The 19,092-nt window shown below is 44.1% G+C and overlaps 1 protein-coding gene across 1 annotated transcript in view; it reads left to right on the top strand.

Annotated features, from left to right (window-relative positions):
- Positions 1-15,688, top strand: part of skia (SKI proto-oncogene a) — a 56,815-nt gene extending 41,127 nt beyond the window's left edge. Inside the window, exons 2-7 of the mRNA XM_084680193.1 lie at positions 8,550-8,669; positions 9,124-9,239; positions 9,675-9,973; positions 10,092-10,405; positions 11,504-11,734; positions 12,790-15,688. Of these exons, the coding sequence (XP_084536319.1) occupies positions 8,550-8,669; positions 9,124-9,239; positions 9,675-9,973; positions 10,092-10,405; positions 11,504-11,734; positions 12,790-12,984 (1,275 nt within the window). The 3' untranslated portion in view covers positions 12,985-15,688. The remainder of the gene's footprint in view (positions 1-8,549; positions 8,670-9,123; positions 9,240-9,674; positions 9,974-10,091; positions 10,406-11,503; positions 11,735-12,789) is intronic.
- The last annotated feature ends 3,404 nt before the right edge of the window (positions 15,689-19,092 follow it).

Genomic DNA, 19,092 nt, shown 5'->3' with positions numbered 1-19,092 from the left:
GAGTGCACCCTGTAGTCTGTTGTTTAGGGTGTCTATAGAAGTGCAGTTGGGAACGGTTGGGAGGTTGTTTTAGGTGTTCAGATGTGATTTATTGTTATGGGATGAGGCTTGTCTCCACAACTTAACCCTTTGCTTGTGCTCTTTGAAGTGAGTCGGGTGTGTTTGCTTTTTTTTTTGGTGTGGAGTCTGTACGCTTGTTTGCATTTGTGTGTGTGTGTGCTTGACTGAGAATGTGTGCGTTAGTGCGCTGGTGTGACTTGACATGGGTGTGTGAACATGCTTCTGTGTCTGTGCGTGCGTGCGCATTGTGTGTGTGAGAGTGTATTTTGCAGCAGAATATGTTTGCACAGGGATCTCTGGCGATTGTCTGTGTGGAAGTTTGTCACATGTCTGTGCATGTGTAGCAGTCTCAGCTGGGGCACCAAAAAATGCCTGCCGGACTTCCAGTGCCCCGTAAGTAATACTTGGAAATCAAACTGGCGATGTGTGTGTGTGTGTTTATGTGTGCGTCTGTGCCTTCTCCCTCTGAGCCAGCTGGCTACCATGCCATGCCCTCACCCCCTGCTGCTATTTATGTTCTTGTCGAGCCATGCAACTTAACCCTTTCACAAACAAGCCTAACCTGAGGGCACTCATATACACACTCACTCTTCCCCTCGCCTCGTTACCCATAATGCTCCATGTAAACGGGTGCTCAGAACAGAGCCTTCAGCAGAGCTTCTTTTTGATCCTCTCTGTACTGTCAGCTGTCCCACCTCCGGAGCACATTGTTTGCAAGGCTGGAAAAGCTGGGCTTTGTTTCTCTTCTGTCATTTCCTCAGGTATACTTTTTCTGAAGGCCGTAACCACTGGATGAAAGCTTATAGACAAGATGGCCTTCATGACCTTTTTGGAATTGTGGACTTGTGGACTGTTATTTGCCTTGCAAAACATGTCTATGAGCAATCCAACTCTGTCATTTGAGTTGATTCCCTCTCATCAGGCTATGTGTCTAGACCTATAATGTGTTTCCTGGTACATTGTTGTTGTCTGCTTTTATTGTGTACAGATACACGCATACAGATCAATGACAATTTCCATTAGTGTATGGCCATGGTTCAGAACAACTTTTAAAACATTGTAAATTGAATTATCTGGCTTTTAGAGGGCATTGAAATATTTGTTGTCTCGCATCATAAAAGGGGCATTCAATTCTTTTCTGGCACTATTTTCCATTTGAAAAGTGCTATCTGTGTCTTTTAGACCTATCTTTCATTGGCTGCTGGGCAATGTTTAAACAATATATTTAACAGAATTTGAGCATTTGTATACAGCTATAAATGGAGAAGGGGTGGGTGACTTTCTCCAGTCAAAGTCTGTTCACCAGCCTCAAGTACTGAGAGATTTAAGACTCTCCCCAAGTTGTGAACCAATATCACAAATACCAAATAATTATTTGTTTATGTATCAGAGTATTGTAAGTCAACAACATATGGACATTTATGACGTATCCTGTATGTATAACATCCCACTAGGCTACAAAGTGTTAGCATTAGCATCTGATCCATCCATAAAACGCAAGCTCAGGGAGTGGACAGGCTAATGTTTTGCCCTGGCATGGGGGGATATGTATGTAGGATGGAGAAGTCCAGCTGTATTTGCTTACCACGGCCACCCCCATGCTTGGATCCTTCCTCTACGGTGGGCTGAACTCTCCACACACACTCTTACTGGCTTAGGGGAACTGGTCTTTCACCATTCCCACAGAAACAGTTGCCAAAGCAAATGTGGCGAGAGGAAATGGAGACCTTTCTCTCTCTCGTCCTCTCTTGCTCTCTCTCGTGTTTGTGCACTTATTGCTCTACAAGGCTAGAGGGAAGCCCAGTGGGAGTCGGACAAGGGGAGACATTAGTTGCTAGCTATATCTTTCTGTCTATCTCTCTCTCTCTCTTTATTTCTCTTTCTCTAGTACACACTTTCTTTCTGCATTAGTAGTTTGTTTGTGTGTCAGAGGGCAGCTGCACTCTGCCCAAATTCCATTGCCAGTGTTTATGCCTCTGTCCTACTCTCCTTCCCTCTTCCCCAGCTCCTATGCATTCTCTTTTGGAGCACTTTCTTTTCTCTTCCCCCTTTCTCTCCTTTTCTCTGATGTGGTTGGGAGTGTAGGCTCCCTGTCCTCCAGGGAACAGGGGCTCATTTAGTCGCTTGTTGTGGTGGCGCTAAGTTAACCTAGCTTAGCGTAGCCTAGCGATGTGGGGTGTGTCTGTTATGTCTAGCTCTTTAGACTCTTCCTGGAACTGGAACCCTCAACGGAGAAACAACACCAGACATGGGGTTCTTTTATATTCGGGGAAATCAAGGCAAACATCTTAGAAACGAGGTCAACAAGACTTTCTTAAAACGATCCCCCTTATCTTTCCAAAAAACGAGGCATTTAGTTAAGAGCATGTTTCCAGAGAAGTGGTTGAAGAAGCAGGGGGTTTGCTTTAAAATGTTAGGATTTTGCCTTTCAGGGGAAATGATTGTGGTTTGATGGGGTTTAGAGAGGGTTGGTGGTACCGTCAGGCACCATCAGCACAGCCTCCTCCACCAGTAAGTGGCTACAGAAAGCAGTGTGCTACCTGATATCCTAAACATCTGCCTCTCATCACACACACACACACAAACACCCCTACACGCACACACACACACACACACATTTTTTCCTTGACAGGTGTCAGCACCCTCCAGTGTTAAGAAAATATCACCAAGAACAATGTTCAGTCAGGAAGTTTATCTAGGATATAGGATCCTGATCTCTGATGTGCTGAGCACAGTAAATGTGTTCCTTGGTGCATCAAAGTGAATATTAAATAAGAATAATTTCAAGTTTAGTCAGCAGAACTCTTAAGCATAGAGTCTTCTAAGTTTACATAACCATAATCACTATATTTAAAAAAAGAATATCTTCAATTATAAAACTGCTCTCATCTTCTGCAATTTTCAAATCGTCTCGATATGAACCCCAGTATTGTGTTTTTCTATTTACCTGACACGGAACACAGAGGCCCAATTGTTCGCCAAGATTCTACAGCCAAGAGACTGATTTGATCAACCGCTTGCCAAAACCGGCGGTGTGCGTTTGTGTATATACGTGTGTTTGTGTAACCCACAAACACACTGTCGAGGAATCTCACAAGTGGTATTCTCAGCAGCGGCCATACCATCTGTGTATTTTTATCCCATGTTAGAGTGTTGAACAGACCCCAGGTTTTACTGGGCTCACACACACAGCATACATGGAGAGACACACACACTCTACAGCTCTGTATATTATTATTATTATTATATATTATGGGAAGGAGGGATCAACACTCTGCAAAGCTCTCTCAATAAAACATTGCCGTCTTTACCTTGAAAAACAAAATGTCCACACGTAATAGAAGAAAGGAACAACAACCTACACTTTGGGGGGAAAAAACTGTAAACAGAACCATTTATCCATTTCATATTCAGCGGAGCAACAGGTTGTCTGACACCTGTTTCTCTGCCAGCAGATGTAGATTCTGGGTTCTTGTGGTTTGGGCACAGCAAGATAATCAGTCTACAGCTCTTCTTGATGTTCCGCTGTCTTTTTGAGATCTACTAGAGCAGCAAGCGCTAGCCGGGCTTCCAGGAAGACCCTCCCTTCCGGCTGTGTGGCCCCTCCGCGGGACTCAGAGGAAGGCCACAGCCAGGTCACTGGCTGGGTGGGGCTCGCTATGCACCCTTTCAAATAGCAAGGGTGAAAGAGGAAAAGGGAAGAAGCAAAAACCTGGTTGTTTGCTCTTTCACCAAGTCTTAGTCTGAGTGGACGTTGGCACAGAGCTAACAGGACCTGTTAAGCGTCATCCAGCCCAGGACCATTTGCTTCTGAACACTGAACCAACTGTTGACATTCTGTCACGGTCTGTCATTAATCGAGGAAGTGCAATTCCTAAACAGGAAGTGACATGGTAAATCTGGTCAGTGTTAAAAAAAATAACCCACAGCTTTACTTCACAAGACTTTGCTAGATGAGAAAGCGACGTGTTGTTTCTGAGGGTGACATGGCAGTGATAAGGTTGGCTGTTCGTCTCTGTCCAGTTTGTTTGTTTACCGTGAGGCTGCCCGGGAGCCACTGTCTGGCTCCTGTTGCATGCCTGCTTTTGTTGAATGGAATTCTGTCCGTTTTGAGAGAACATCCTGTTATATGTGACACAGGAAATGCAGTCTTGAAGAGAGACAGGCAAACTAAGATAGAGAGAGAGAGAGAGAGAGAGAGAGAGAGAGAGAGAGAGAGAGAGAGAGAAAGAGAGAGAGAGAGAAAGAGAGATGGTAGGTGGGTGGGTGGGGCAGATAGAGAGAGAGAGAGAGACAGAGAGAGAGAGAGAGAGAGAGAGAGAGAGAGAGAGAGAGAGAGAGAGAGAGAGAGAGAGGGGCAGAGAGAGACATACAAATGACAGATTATGTTGGGAGGCTGTCAGCTTCACCTCTTGAGAATATAGACTATCACAGAAATAACTCTTTCCGACCAGGGGTTTTCTTTGCCTTTTCCAATATTACATTTGGAATATTTGGAGTTTGGAACATAATTATCTTAGTTCTCCCATTCCCAACATTGTCAAAGGAAGTTCTTGCTCAGAGACACAACTGTCTGCCCAACTTTATGTTTCTATCCTCCATGTACTTTTGTTGTTGTTGATTGAATAGGACATGCCACACAACCCTCTCAATGAACTATCTTCTCATTGGCCTTGCAGCCACCAAAACCTCTCTGTGAACTTTCCCCTGATTGGTTGCATAACTGTGAAGGGCCAGACACAGTGTTTCCCCAGCAACAGGTGGCCCTGGGCCGATGTGGTCAGAGGTGACCTTTAGCCCCTTTTTTTCTAGCATGAAGTTTCACAGAAAATGAATATTTCACTCCTCTACCAAGTATTTTTGTAACACTATTCTGACTAAGCGTAGTGTTTGTACCGTTGATTATGTGATCATTCTCTAGCAGTAGATAATAGGTATGTCTATAGCATTGGTTTTGGATGATGTAACTGCAGTCTGTAACGCTGCTATCACTTGCAGACAGGGGAAGTACTATTCAACAGACAGTCTCAAATGAATCAGACAAACCTTGACTGAGTGCAACAGGCAAAGTGTGGCGAGCTCCACCCATCCTGTCTCGCTCCTTCACACACACACACACACACACACACACACACACACACACACACACACACACACACACACACACACACACACACACACACACACACACACACACACACACACAGGCACAAGTGGAGGTATGCACCATTATAAACTCCTCTGGGGGCCCCTGGCAGCTGAGCGTAGCATACCACTCTCACTATTTCCTCTCTCTTTTCCTCCCTCCATCCTTCATGTGGAGAAGCTTTGCCACCCTCTCATCCCTGGTTTATTCCTAGCCAGGAGTATTCCGATGGGGGGCACAGATACTATGACTACACTGAGGTGTGACATTCCTAATGCGGGGGGGTTCTGTGTGAGCGTCGCGCCCGTATGCCCATGTCTGTCTCTGTCACACCTCAGCTAATCAAAACGCCCTATGTTAGAGGTGTGACATCCTGTCTATACCATGTAATCTGCACCAGCTCATATAGCCGTCACTCCTCTTTCCGTCTCTGTCTTTGAAGGTATTCTTACTCTGTGGTTTCTGCATTCCCGCTACAATGATGAGGCTTATCAGCAATGGGTTTCCAATAAAACATGCTTATGTAGGGTATGTGTGTGCGTGTGAATTTGTGTCTGTGTATATAGGACACAGGGCAAGGGGCACACCTGTGCCTGGAGAATTGTATCCGGAGTCTGTGAGTGTGTGTGTGTGTGTGTGTGTGCGCTTCTACATATCCAAGTGCGTGTTGCCCAGGTGTGTTTGCATGACAGGAGTCTTGGGGAGATAGCGGTGTCAACTTTCACCTTAGTCTGTCCTTCAGATTTCACTTCCTCCCACAAAGCACTGCTCCCAGCAGTTCCTGTCCAATCTGGCTGGGCTGGCAGGCAGCCAGATTCACACACACACACACACACACACAAACACATACACACACACATGCTTGGGTGCGGGCCTAGCACTCCATCTCAATTGTGTCATACGGTAAAGCGGTCAGGTGCACTGTAGCTAGACGTCTGCTCCAATCTGACACACACACACACACACACACACACACCAGTGGCTACATCCCAGTAGTCCACGGTAACTCCTGCTTCCTCTGGTCTAATGCTCCACACGCTAAAGCTAGCATGCAAAGCTGTTACCACTGTAACGCACATGCATGGGCCTTACTCTGCATGCATCTACTAAAGCTGTCTGCCTGTCTGCCTGCCTGACAGATTAGTTCAGATTGAAAACCATGATGCTGGCAGGGGTAATCCACGAGACCCAGGCTGGCACGTGGCACCCAGCTCAGCCTGGGGGTGAAGAGGGGAGGGGAGGGGGTGAGAGGGGAAGTGTATTTAATGCCCTCCTGTCTGGTTCCCAGGCTACAGGACCAGCGCACTTAGCAAAGTCTGCAGCTCAACCTCCCTACTTTCTCATTTGCTGTCAAATGCATTCTATTGTACTGCATTGTAAGTTCAGCACTACTGGTCTTGTCAACAGCACTGCTCTATAGGGTGACATTTTAGAAAGGCAGCGTTCAGATTCCTCGTGAAGACAAACCCGTTTTCTCCCTGTGATCCGGTTATTGAATGGTGGGAGTGGATGCCGGTGCTAATGACCCTGGGTGGTTCGGCCTGTCTAGCCACACTTCCCAGACATGTAACACAGCACCAGGTCCTATTACACAGGCATGAGGGCCCACGGCGAGGTCCCAACATGGTCACGCTTGCAGACGGAGGGCAGCAGAGAGGGCAAGAGGGAGGGAGACTGGGTGGCCACCTGTTCCCGCTTCTCTGCCTTCCTTTAAGGGAGACAGAGGTGTGAGTGTGTGTGTGTGTGTGTGTGTGTGTGTGTGTGTGTGAGTCAATAGGAAGCAGACAAATACTGATCTGCTTTAGTCACCATGGATTTGCTTTAATTGTGTCACGCTCCATGTCTTAGTGAAACTCTGCCTAAGACATATGTCAGTGAGGGAGGCACACGCACACGCACTCATCATGCGCACACGCACTCATCACACATAAGCCACACACTGCAGCTAGCGATCTACCATCACGGAGACACACCTACTAAAAGTGCAACTGTTGCCATTGGGCTTCATCCACATTCCCTCTGCCTCTCTTACATTCCTGAGGGGAACCCTTCACCAAAATAGACAGACAGACAGTGTGGGAGGGGGAAAAGGAGGGGATGAACGAGGATCTGTGTGCTCTTAGTGTTGTGTCCAGTCTGTCAGTGGGGGGAGAGAGAGAGAGAGAGAGAGAGAGAGAGAGAGAGAGAGGGAGGGAGGGAGGGAGGGAGGGAGGGAGGGAGGGAGGGAGGGAGGGAGGGAGGGAGGGAGGGAGGGAGGGAGGGAGGGAGGGAGGGAGGGAGGGAGGGAGGGGGAGGGAGGGAGGGAGCCCGACTGTACCATGCAAAAAAAAAAAAGAAAAAGGCTGTGGCGTCACTGTCCGTTTCACAGCAAGCTGGTCTGAGGACAGGCGACGTGCATCACATGTGTGACCCTGCAGCCTAACACATGTCCAGTAGACAGGGGGAGGAGGAGAGAGGAAGGGAGAGAGAGAATCACATCTCATGGCGTCTGACCCAGAATTGAATGCACATGACATTTGGTTTTCCGTGCTCCAAGCCTTTCTTTACCAATGAACGAATGAATGAATGAGCACTTTGAGTTGCTTAAAGAAGCAATTGTATTTGTATCACAACATGTTGAAAGTTACATTGCAGATTAAGCATAGCTGAACTATATTGCTTTAAAGCAACAGAAGTGGATAGAGAAGGGAGGGTGGGAATGGAGTGCCGAGACGAGTGACAGCCTCTGCCTTGAGACAGAGGCGAGTGAAGTCATAGTACTATGGCCAGCCAATGGGGTGTGAGGCTGACACAAACCCACCCTTGTCTTTCAGGGACACTCTGGTTCTGGTTACCCATAGCCCCACCACAATGCCCATTAATGCATTGTGAATAAATATTTGTGTGTGTTTGTGTATCTGTTGTCAGAGTGTAAACTGCTCACAAACTGTACCCCAGCAGTGAGAATGTTTTTTAGAAAGTGTGTGTGTGTTGGACTTGGACTAATCTGCCATTATCTGACACAGTGGTGACCCCCCCCCCCCCCCCCCGCCCCCACCTCTAGCAAACACACACCCACACATTCCGTCAGCACCCCTCCTATATTTAAACAAGGCACACTCAGTTGTCAGACGCCTTGCCCGTGAAACCTGTCTCAGGCAGTAATCGTTGATTTGTGCTCTATTTATACAGGGATTATCGTTCTCCCATGCACTTGACACACACACACACACACATACACGCCTTAACGTCTGAATAACCAGGCATAGGAAAGGTCCTTCAAAATTGAATCTGACTTGACTTAACTTTCATAATGATCCTGCAATTCTTAATAAAGCCTCTTTTCTTGTTTTTTATTTAATAGGCATCGGATCCTATTCCAGCAAAGAAGTCTAAACATGAGGACTTCCCACTGCAGTCCCCGTCAGCTGACAAGGACAAGCAACCTGATTGGCTACGATCCCTCTCCGCTTCGGCTAGCAAGGTTGGTAGTTTGATTTCACCTCTTAATTGGGCTGGGCTTATCGTAGGTCGTTTGTCCAGCTTTGGATCTGAGGGAATGGATCATAGTTAGACAGGTCTATGGTAACTGTAGAAGCTTGTTGTCCGTGGATTCACTTACTGAAAATGGAGCTTTGCTCAACAAACCTATGAAACACAATATAGCCACAATATAATGATAGATGTTCTTTACAAAGATCAATAATCCCAAAAAGTTGCCCTTAGTGACTTCCATTGCACTCTAGTTTCATAGGAATGCATCAAGATGGTGGCTCACTGAACTGATTATTAATCAATAGAAACCATCTTTTCAGATTGTCATTTGTCTGTTTTGACTGTAACACGTGACATTCATTTTTATCTCATGACACTAGTATCATTCCACATCGTTTGTGTAGTACCACCTCAATGACACAGATACTGTTCTTTATTCCCAGGGCCTTAACTGCATCCAGCCCAGACAGAGGCCCTCTGCTTTCAGACCCTGGTCCCCCAACCTCTCCTCTGGGGATAAAGAGTCCCCCAGCCGCCCTCTGGCCCTTCTGAGAGACAGGTGAGCCCCACATTGACTGACAGGCGTGAATGCATACCACTGAAATGGAGAGTGGAACGACAGGCCAGCCTAAACAAACCACTTGTCCACGAGCTTAGAAAACGTTTGATGGGTTGTATATGTGCGATAATGGGTTTATAGATTTCGGGTGGCAATCAAAAAGCACTGGCTACACTTGGCTGCCATTTTGAATGTGAATTTAGTGTTCATTTTATTGTAGTCGATGAGCTGCCAGATTCCTCACTGAGAGCCCACTTGCTTGTCTGGGTGGGCTGAGGTCAGAGTTCATGTCTGACTGTATCGCTGCCACCCACACTGCACCGCACTCACACGCACTCACTCTGTTGGCACCCACTTGAAGTGCCGCAGCTTGTGCCAGTTCGACAAGCATCGCACAAACACACACTCATTTGATTTGATTTCCCTCTCTCCTAGTTTCTACAACTACAAGAGCATGGAGAGCGCCGTGGCCCCCAACGTGGCCCTCACCCCCCAGCCCCCAGGGAAGGTGGGGCCCATGTCCCCGTCCGTGCCCAGCACCTCCCACCCCAGTGGGGGAGAGCCTCCAGGAGAGGGGGCCAGTGCTAGCTCCAGGCCACGGAAGAGAAGGGCCACGGGGGAACTTCCACACCCAACGCCCGAGCCCCCTTGTCCCCCTTCCGCCACTGCGAGCAAGCCCCCCCAGGAGGACAAAGACTCTGAGGTGGAAATCGAAGTGGAGAGTCGTGAGGAATGTGAGTCACGACAAGCATACAAAATGATGTGCTACTGTGTTACTACTTTCAAACCTCTGTTAAAGGCTTGGAAATTGTTACAAAACAAACCTATTTTTCTCTTACTTTTCTCCACCAGTCACTTCGTCCCTGTCCTCCCTCTCCTCCCCTTCCTTCACCTCCTCGAGCTCAGCTAAGGACCTGAGCTCACCTGGGGCCCAGGGCCCTATGGCCCCCATCACATCGCCTGACGTGTCTGGGGCCACAGCTGTGGCTCCAGAGGCCCCGGGGCCAGGGCTGGAGACTGACCTAGAGACCCTGAGGCAGGCCCTGGACAGCGGGCTGGACTCCAAGGAGTCCAAGGAGAAGTTCTTGCATGAGATTGTCAAGATGAGGGTCAAGCAGGAAGAGAAGCTCGGCTCTGCCCTGCAGGCCAAGCGTAGCCTCCAACAGGTAGAGGCCTCTTTCACACACACACAAACACACACACACGCACACAAACACACACACACACACGCACCATTCCCCAACTATTCCCTTAATTTTTTTGATCAAATATCACTATTCATGTTATACCGTCGAGTGGTATGGACCTATCAAGTCGTTTTTGATCATAATCACACTTCACATGAACTTTACTGAAGTGATCAAAAGGGAGGAAACAGTTAAGAAATGGGGAAAACACATGGATTAAGCAACTAATACAAAAAGGCCTTAAAACTCAAATGACTGGCTGCTGACCATGACTTAGCAGAAAGGAAAGAAGGAGCGGATGTTGCTGCAAACCAGTCAGCCGACATCCATTCTTATTTTCGTCTTGGAGGGAGACCAAGTTGAAACGCTGACGAGGAATGTCTTGGTGTGTAAGCCACAGAGCATGCATCCTGAGACAGAGAACATTCTAGAGTGACAGCATTCCACTCCTCTCATTGTTTGGGTTTAGAGAAGAGCTACTTTTCAATTTGACTGCCTTGTCTTAATGTGTAATAGCTTGCCAATATACTATATACAAGCCAGATTATATTTTTAACAGCTCCTGAATGCACCAAATGACATTATGTAAACCACCCAGGAAACAAAGCGTGGGGTGTGAGAGATTAGTTTCATCCTATTTTTGGGAAGTAACAAAGCTTGATGACAGACATGCCCGTCTGAACTGTTCAGTTCCCATGAGAAGGATATGGGTGTGTTTCCAGGCACACACACACACACACACACACATAAATCTGTCTCTCAGTTTCAGAGGGGAAGGAAACTTCACTTCTTCATATCTGCCTGTTCTCATCTACTTAAACTTTGACTTATCTAAAAACAGAACAAGCTATTTTATGACAGTTTCTTGCAACATTACACAGTTGGTTATATTGATTATATTGATTGAAAAAGCTAAATGCCCAGTGAGTAATACATACTAAATATAACATATTGTGGGGACAATGGGATATACTTTGTAAAGTGGAACGTGTCTTAGGAACATTTAGCCTTTAATGTTAAGGAAAGTAAGAGGATCAAATGCTGATTCTCTTGCTGTGATATATCTCTGCCCTCCAGGAGTTGGAGTTCCTGCGTGTGGCTAAGAAGGAGAAGCTGAGGGAGGCCACGGAGGCCAAGCGCAACCTGAGGAAGGAGATAGAGCGCCTGCGCGCTGAGAGCGAGAAGAAGATGAAGGAGGCTAACGAGTCCCGCGTCCGTCTGAAGAGGGAGCTGGAGCAGGCGCGCCAGCTCCGAGTGTGTGACAAGGGCTGCGAGGCCGGACGTCTGCGTGCCAAGTACTCTGCACAGGTGAAGGCCATCCCCATACCACACACACACACACACACGCACACACATACACACACATTTACTGAAAGAAAACACCATTGCTCCTTCATGCATGCAAATGCTCACACATACATGCGCACTATCTATCACACACATATTTCCAAGTGTCTCTTAGTGTGAGTCACATTTCATGAACACCCTGAGTGGGACTGAAAGTAATTGCAGCATTACTATCACACACAGAGTCTAAGCATTCTCATGGTCAAGAGGCAGAAAAAAACATTTCCTTCTCTCTAGTCGAAAATAAATGGGTGTAACCCAAAGAGCATAGACGCATGATAAGTGCCAGCCCGAATAGGAAACAGGAAAAGACATCTACTTCCTCTTAGGGCTCATGGGAAATGTAGATTAGACAAAACAAAAGGGAGGTAGAGTCTCAAGTTATGTCTCCAGTTGGTTGAGACAGTGAAATTCACTTTCCAACCCTTTTATCAATAAATGTATTTACATCTGAGAGAATACAGAGTGTTATTTCAAGACATAATTAAGGTCTGTGTTTTAGTTTTAACAGTAGTTTCACTGTGTCTGGGTGAAGAAGTTTACCGTTTGGACAGTGAGGTAATGGTTGCCGGATGTGGTCTGAATGTGTGAGCCACACAGACAACATTAGGGTGTGTACACTGTATCGGTTCCTCTTGAGGGTTTGTCTAGAGTATATTGAATTGTATTGCAAGTCTGCATCTCCATTTCCATTGTTCAATTAAAATACTACAAATTGTAATACTTGCAAAATGGTTGTTAAATGCTTAACTATCATCAGTGATGACTGGTTTGAGAGATTCTTCATCTTCAACTCAGGGTCAGATGGCTCAGCGGTTAGGGGATCAGGCTATTAATCAGAAGGTTGCCGGTTTCGATTCCGGCCGTGCCAAATGACGTTGTGCCTTTGGGCAAGGCACTTCACCCTACCTGCCTCAGGGGAAATGTCCGTGCTCACTGTAAGTCGCTCTGGATAAGAGCGTCTGCTAAATGTAAATGTAAACTCATCTTCTGTTTTTTTTTGTTGTGCGCTCCAGATCGAGGACTTACAGATGAAGCTGCAGCATGCAGAGGCAGACCGCGAGCAGCTGCGGGCAGACCTGCTGCAGGAGCGGGAGGCCAGGGAGCACCTGGAGAGAGTGGTCAAGGAGCTGCAGCAACAGCTGTGGCCCAAGTCAGACAGCGGTGCAGACAAGGACACGCCAACCAAGGACATGCCCCCCGACAACTAAACCCTCCAACTTCCTCCACTCAGGTCCTGCCTGCACAGTCAACTCGCCCCTAGAAACCCCCCACCGCCCCACCCCCATATCCAGAGACAGAGAGGACAGATCAAGAATAGAGAAGATGATCTATACTGAGGAGCTACATCCTTGATATGCGCATATCCATCTTCAGGAATAGTCTGAGTGGTTGGGGGCATCCTTGGGGAAAAAACTAAATATTTGTACATGGACCAAGGAAATATGTGTTACTAAGACAAGCACTGAAATGCTCCTCTACCACCAGAACTGAAAATTGAATTGTGGGAAGAAAAAAAATATTATATATAGCACAAAATATGATTGTGCCTGTATTTTCTCTGACAAGAAACCAAGCAACATTTTGGATAGAGACTTTCTATGAAGAAAATGAAAAAGATGATAATAGTATGATAGTAGTATATTACAACTCACCCATATAGAGACACAAAGCGGAGAGTTTTAAAATGGCAGACAGAGCCATGCAGAAGGACTGGACTGTACCCACATACTCTGGCAACGGCTCTACTCTCTCTCCATTCGAAGAAAGCGGAGGATTTCACAATGTTATAAGCTATTTAAGAGACTGTATAGCGATATGTAAAAATACTTTTTTCTTTGTTTGTTTGTGCTTTTGGAGCTTCAAAAAGAAAATATGACAAAAAATATGAACTAAGGACAACTCTCGATCAAGCGAGAGTAACTCACTATTGCCACCATGGGTTTGTTGGACTAGGGGAATTCATTGTGAGCCTTTGAGGAAACATATCAAGTCTGATCATTTTCTTCTGTACTGTTCCATAAATACAAAATCATTCATCAAGTTTATTAATGAAATGAGAATGAAATGTGTAGGATTGCATTTGACTTGATATTTTCTCTCTTTGGAACCAGTCATGTCTTTGTATTTGGAAAAAAGTGTTACGTTCTAGGCACCTTTCAGAATGAGCACTTCATTTAGATAGTGACAACAATTTTTCCCCAAGTGACAAAATACACAGCATCTGCACACAATCATTTTTGTCATTGTGTGTTTGTGAGCATTGGGTCAAACCCCAAAAGTCTATCTTATGAAGATACACTTTGTGATCAATGTCTGTGTAACCTAAAGCCTAGATTTCAGACTAGCTTGACTGTGTTTTTCCTTTACATTTGATTAACAAAAGTATGCATGTTTCGCTCAATTAAGATTTGAAGACTCTTTCTGGATACTATGATTTTAGGGCTGAAAGTGGCACCTTTAGCAAGTACCACAGTATGTTCTTTTAAATAAATTATGGTATGTAAATATAAATATGTTTCTTTTTTACTTTACAGTAATGAATCGCACTTTGTCATAACAAAGTAATGTTATAATGCATTATACTCCCACTATTGTCTTCATTTTTACTTTGGAAAAGAAATATTCATGACAACAACAATATAAATTCAGTAAGCATTTTTTATTATATGCATCTCATTTAAGTACAATGTTATTATGTGTTATCAAAACACAGTATTGTAAATAAAAGTAAAGGAAAAAGGGTCTACCTGCTTGCTTGCTGACACAGTCCTGGCTGCTGAGAAATCCTATTCCTTTTTGCCGAAAGTTTGACCTGTTTGCTTTAGTGGTAAATTGACTTTTAGAACAGACAGACAGTGGGACATTATAGTGCAAGTGACACATTCAATTCAGCGCCAACCTTTTTTTTTTTTTTTTTTTTTCTTTAGTATTTATTAATATTAGACTAATTAATTGAAGTTTCATGTAAAACACTGCTCCAATAAGCCAGTCAATGGAATGTGTTGGTAATTGGAGCCCAGAGATACATTGTTCACATATTGACAGAAAATATTACATAAAATCTTATAATGCTCCAATTACACGGTGGGTACAATGCAATCAGAATGTACATTGTGTTAATGCTGTTTTCCTTTGGTTGTTGATGTTGTTGTTGTTTTTAATGTGGGGATATTTTTATTGCTTGTCTGTTATGTTCCTTTTTTCCAATAGAAAACTCATATATTTTCTTTATGCATGACATTTGAGAAGGTTTGCCATACATATAGTCATTATTGGGCATTGATATTGTACATGTAAGGGTTTTATTGTGTTATGCAATATACAGCAAACTCGTCTTATTTAGAAGAAGAAAAAAAAGAATCTCATTTTTTTAAAGTCAACTAAACCTTGTTTATTATACAGCTGAGAAGAATTTCACACGCAAATCACAACAAGTTCAAATGCAATGCTGGACAACCTTAAGTGCCTGAAAGCGGGCGGAAGGTTTCCAGAACAGGAACATTGATGATGTAATTGTTGTTGCTGGCCTCTGCATAGGGACTCAGAGTCAACTTCTCCAGGGATGCTAGGTCCTTCACAGTGCACATGCTGGGGTAGATGATAGGGATGTTTGCTTTGCACTCTTGAAGGGAGTCTAGAACATTCTCTGGCCTTTCTGAGCAAATCTCCCTTATGGCAGGCTTGACTTGACCTCCTGGGCCAAGCTTACAGATGCAGCTCTTTTTCAGTATTCCTATTCCAATACAGTTTACAGCAGTACTTTACATTGACCTTTTTTAAAGCGGAAAAATAATTGAACAATTTGCAAATGCTGAACCGTAGGCATTTTGAATGATCGCTTTTCTTCATTCAGAAATGTTCTTTCAATGATATGCATGTCAAAACATTTTATAAAAATCAGTATGTACCGTTGATATGTGCTAAGGTAACTCTTGAGGGTATCGCTCTGTCCACCTAGAGGTGACCATGTATAACAAATCAAGAGGGCATTATGTCTAAGCCCAATGTCTTAACCTACTTTAGAAAGGGCAATGTTAATGAGAGACTGACACTGAGTCTGTGACTTCAACAGACCTTAAATTGGTACATTTTATAGTTGTTTTTACACAAAAATGAATTAATATGTGTAGTTTACTTTATTCATGGTTTTCTACAAAAAGGGAGAAAATAATGACATTGGCTCTTTGGTCTCCCATGTAAAAGAAAAAAACGATTTCAATGATTTATTATTTTCTAAACAAGACCATTTTGCTAAATAGAGGACAATAAAGCAGCAATAACAGTACATATTAATAGACAAAAACTATCCAGTGTGAGGATTTGAATAAGAATTTACAAATGTAAATATTTTTTTTTTCATTTACAATATTGTATTATATATGTACATGGTGTTTCCTTTTTCAAAAAGAAATCTTTTCTTACACAATAGCTGTCTTGTTTTTTTTTGAGTTTGTGTTTTAACCAAGACCATGTTTCAAAAACAATTATTGCAGTGCGTTAGAGAATATTCCCCACATAAACATGTTGTTTATCCCATGTTTTTTTTTTTTTTTTTTTTTTTTTACTGTAGAGTCTTTATATTCATTGTCTTTTTTCACCAGTTCATATATATTTTTAACAATATATTCAAATCAATTAGTGGACCTGTGGTCACACCAGACCACGCCACATTGCAGATTTCCTCCTCATCCTCATTTATCTTTTTAGCCCTATGCTGCTGCTAATACTATATAAACTTTACAATTCTAGAAATATTTTTATGTAAGAGGTAAATGTATGCTTTCTTGTTTATCAATGCCGCAAATACAGTATGAGAAAAAAAAGCTTGGCTTATTTATCTACTCCCTTCTTTCCTTCATCTTTTCGCGCCTTTTTCCACCTCTCCTTCATCAACACCTTTCCCTTCTCTCACGACACGGACTATATTGTAAAGTAAAGGACTTTATGAGATAATGTTTGAAAATAGCTATGCTTATATACCACAGTGACTGAATGTACAGTGTATAGATGCATTACCAGAAATAAAGTTGTTTGTCCAGATTAAATGACCATGTGTTTATTTTTTCCATGCTTTTTCTGCTTGTTATCAACAGATTCACAGTTTGATTTAAGATGAGTGCCTGTTGCGGATAGCACTTATTATGTATGGACATAATTATTATTATTCACACTGTCACGTTGTCATGTCCACTGAACTAGCTCAGCTTTATCATAACACATTTGTAAACAAAACAGTAGCTACATAGCTACATAGCCCCTGCATTTGGTGAAACATCCCTTATCATAAGTATATATCACACATGTAAAAAAGCTTTGTGTGTGTGCACAAATCCGCTGGGGTCAATCCAACACGCTCGTAGCTGGAAATCCATTGTATATCCATTTGTGAATGACACATTATTGGTCTAAAAGGATTCAAACCATCCATCATTCTCACATTAACACGTTAACTGATCCATATCAGTTGGGTCCCCTCCATATAACCCAGACACATATCATCTCAAGGTGCCCTGCAATCCATTCACTCCAGCCCCATCCTCCCCTACCTCTGGTATGAACCTACTCCCAGACCCATAATTCCCTAGACATCTGGCTAGCCAGGAGTCCTGCTGCCACTCTGGCTACACGTTTGGCCCACATTGCCCATCATGGTGTGGACTCCCATCAGACACTGCACTTAACTCCCTTCCACCGTCACCACACAAGGCTGTCCACTGACCCAATTACCACAAGCACATGGACAAGGATAGGGCCCTGCGGTTAGCTCATTAGCCTCTGAAGTCTCTCTGTCTCTCTGGTTCTGCTCCCCCACCCCCCAAAACACAGTGACAGATAAACAGTTTCCTACTAAGTCATGTCTAATTAATTTTGTTATCTGCACTTTTAAATTTAGATAATTCTGGTTGACCGCCATGCAGAGAAAGTGACAAACTATTTCACCAAAACCAATTTTCCAAATGCCAGATAATCTGTTTATTTGTTTACCTCTCTTTGAGCCATCTGGAAAAACAACTGGTTCCCTTCTTTGATCCACTGTCATGAATAGCACAACAGCAGAGCCACAATTCCAATACATATTGAAAAAAATCCTGGCCAACTGTTATGCTACTCATTACGTTCATATGGATAAAACACTCTTGACGGATACAAAAACATTTTGTGCGGCCCAGTACGTATATATATATATACATACACACGAACACACACACACACACACACACATTTATATATCATGTCACATACAGATTTTGTAACACAAATTTTGTAATCCTGAATTGAGCACAAAGCATTAAGGTAGATTTTGCCATAAAAAAATTGAAGCCCACAGTTATTATGAATAGCCTAGCCTTCCATTGTAATTGTGAAGCCCCAAAAGTAGGGTTAGTGGAAACATGGATCTACTTGGAATCTATTCACAGTGGGCGGGGGCCACTGTACGTGTCCATCTGTGTGTGTCGGTGTGTATTTGTGTGTGTGAAGGAGGGCTCATTTCTCACTCTCCCAAGGATAATGCTGAAAGGTCCTGACCTTCCTCCTTCTCATTCGTTAGTCCCCTGCAGCCCAGAAAACCACCGGAGATCCAAACACACACACACACGCGCACACACGCACTCACACACACACACACACACACACACACACACACACACACACACACGCACACACACACACACACTCTCACACACACACACACACACACACACTCACACACACACACAATCAGCCAAAGGATAGGTCATCCCCCACAGGCACGTTCATATTTATGGGTCAACACTGCATTTTACCATCTCGGCTTGACAAAAATGATCACTGTCTGTAGCATTTCTGCTGTCAGTCCACCAGGTCTGCGCCTCAAATCAGCTGTGAGTGGAGTCATCCCTTCCACATGTCACTCTGATGAGTGCACAAGATGTCACCCTGTAGGACGCTCGAGCAGAGCTCAGCTTGCCAATGATTCCGAGAAAAATGTCAAAGATTCCTTGAGACTTGCAGTGTCTAAACAATATGCATATCTGACAACTTTAGACATAATTTCTTCTGTAATTCACTTGCAATAGTCATGGTTTTAACTGTCTGATTCGTGGTTAGTTGTTGTCATTGACTAGCCCTTCATTTAGAAGAAGTTTATTTCCTATTTTATTCTGGCTCATTTGTGATCACCATGTTCCCAGCCTAGCAGCCTCGATAGTGCAGTGAAGAATGAATGAAAGACTTTGTTTCTGTGAACGTGTTGCCACCCAAGCGTAGGCCATTGCAAACAAGCCTCTTCAAGTGCACAGAGCGGGCTTCATGCTGCAGTCTCATGGACAAGCAAC

Source organism: Hypomesus nipponensis, chromosome 18 (assembly GCF_054491055.1).
Source record: "Hypomesus nipponensis isolate SF chromosome 18, ASM5449105v1, whole genome shotgun sequence".
NCBI classification, from domain to species: Eukaryota; Metazoa; Chordata; class Actinopteri; order Osmeriformes; family Osmeridae; genus Hypomesus; species Hypomesus nipponensis.
This window is presented reverse-complemented; position numbering and strand designations above follow the sequence as displayed.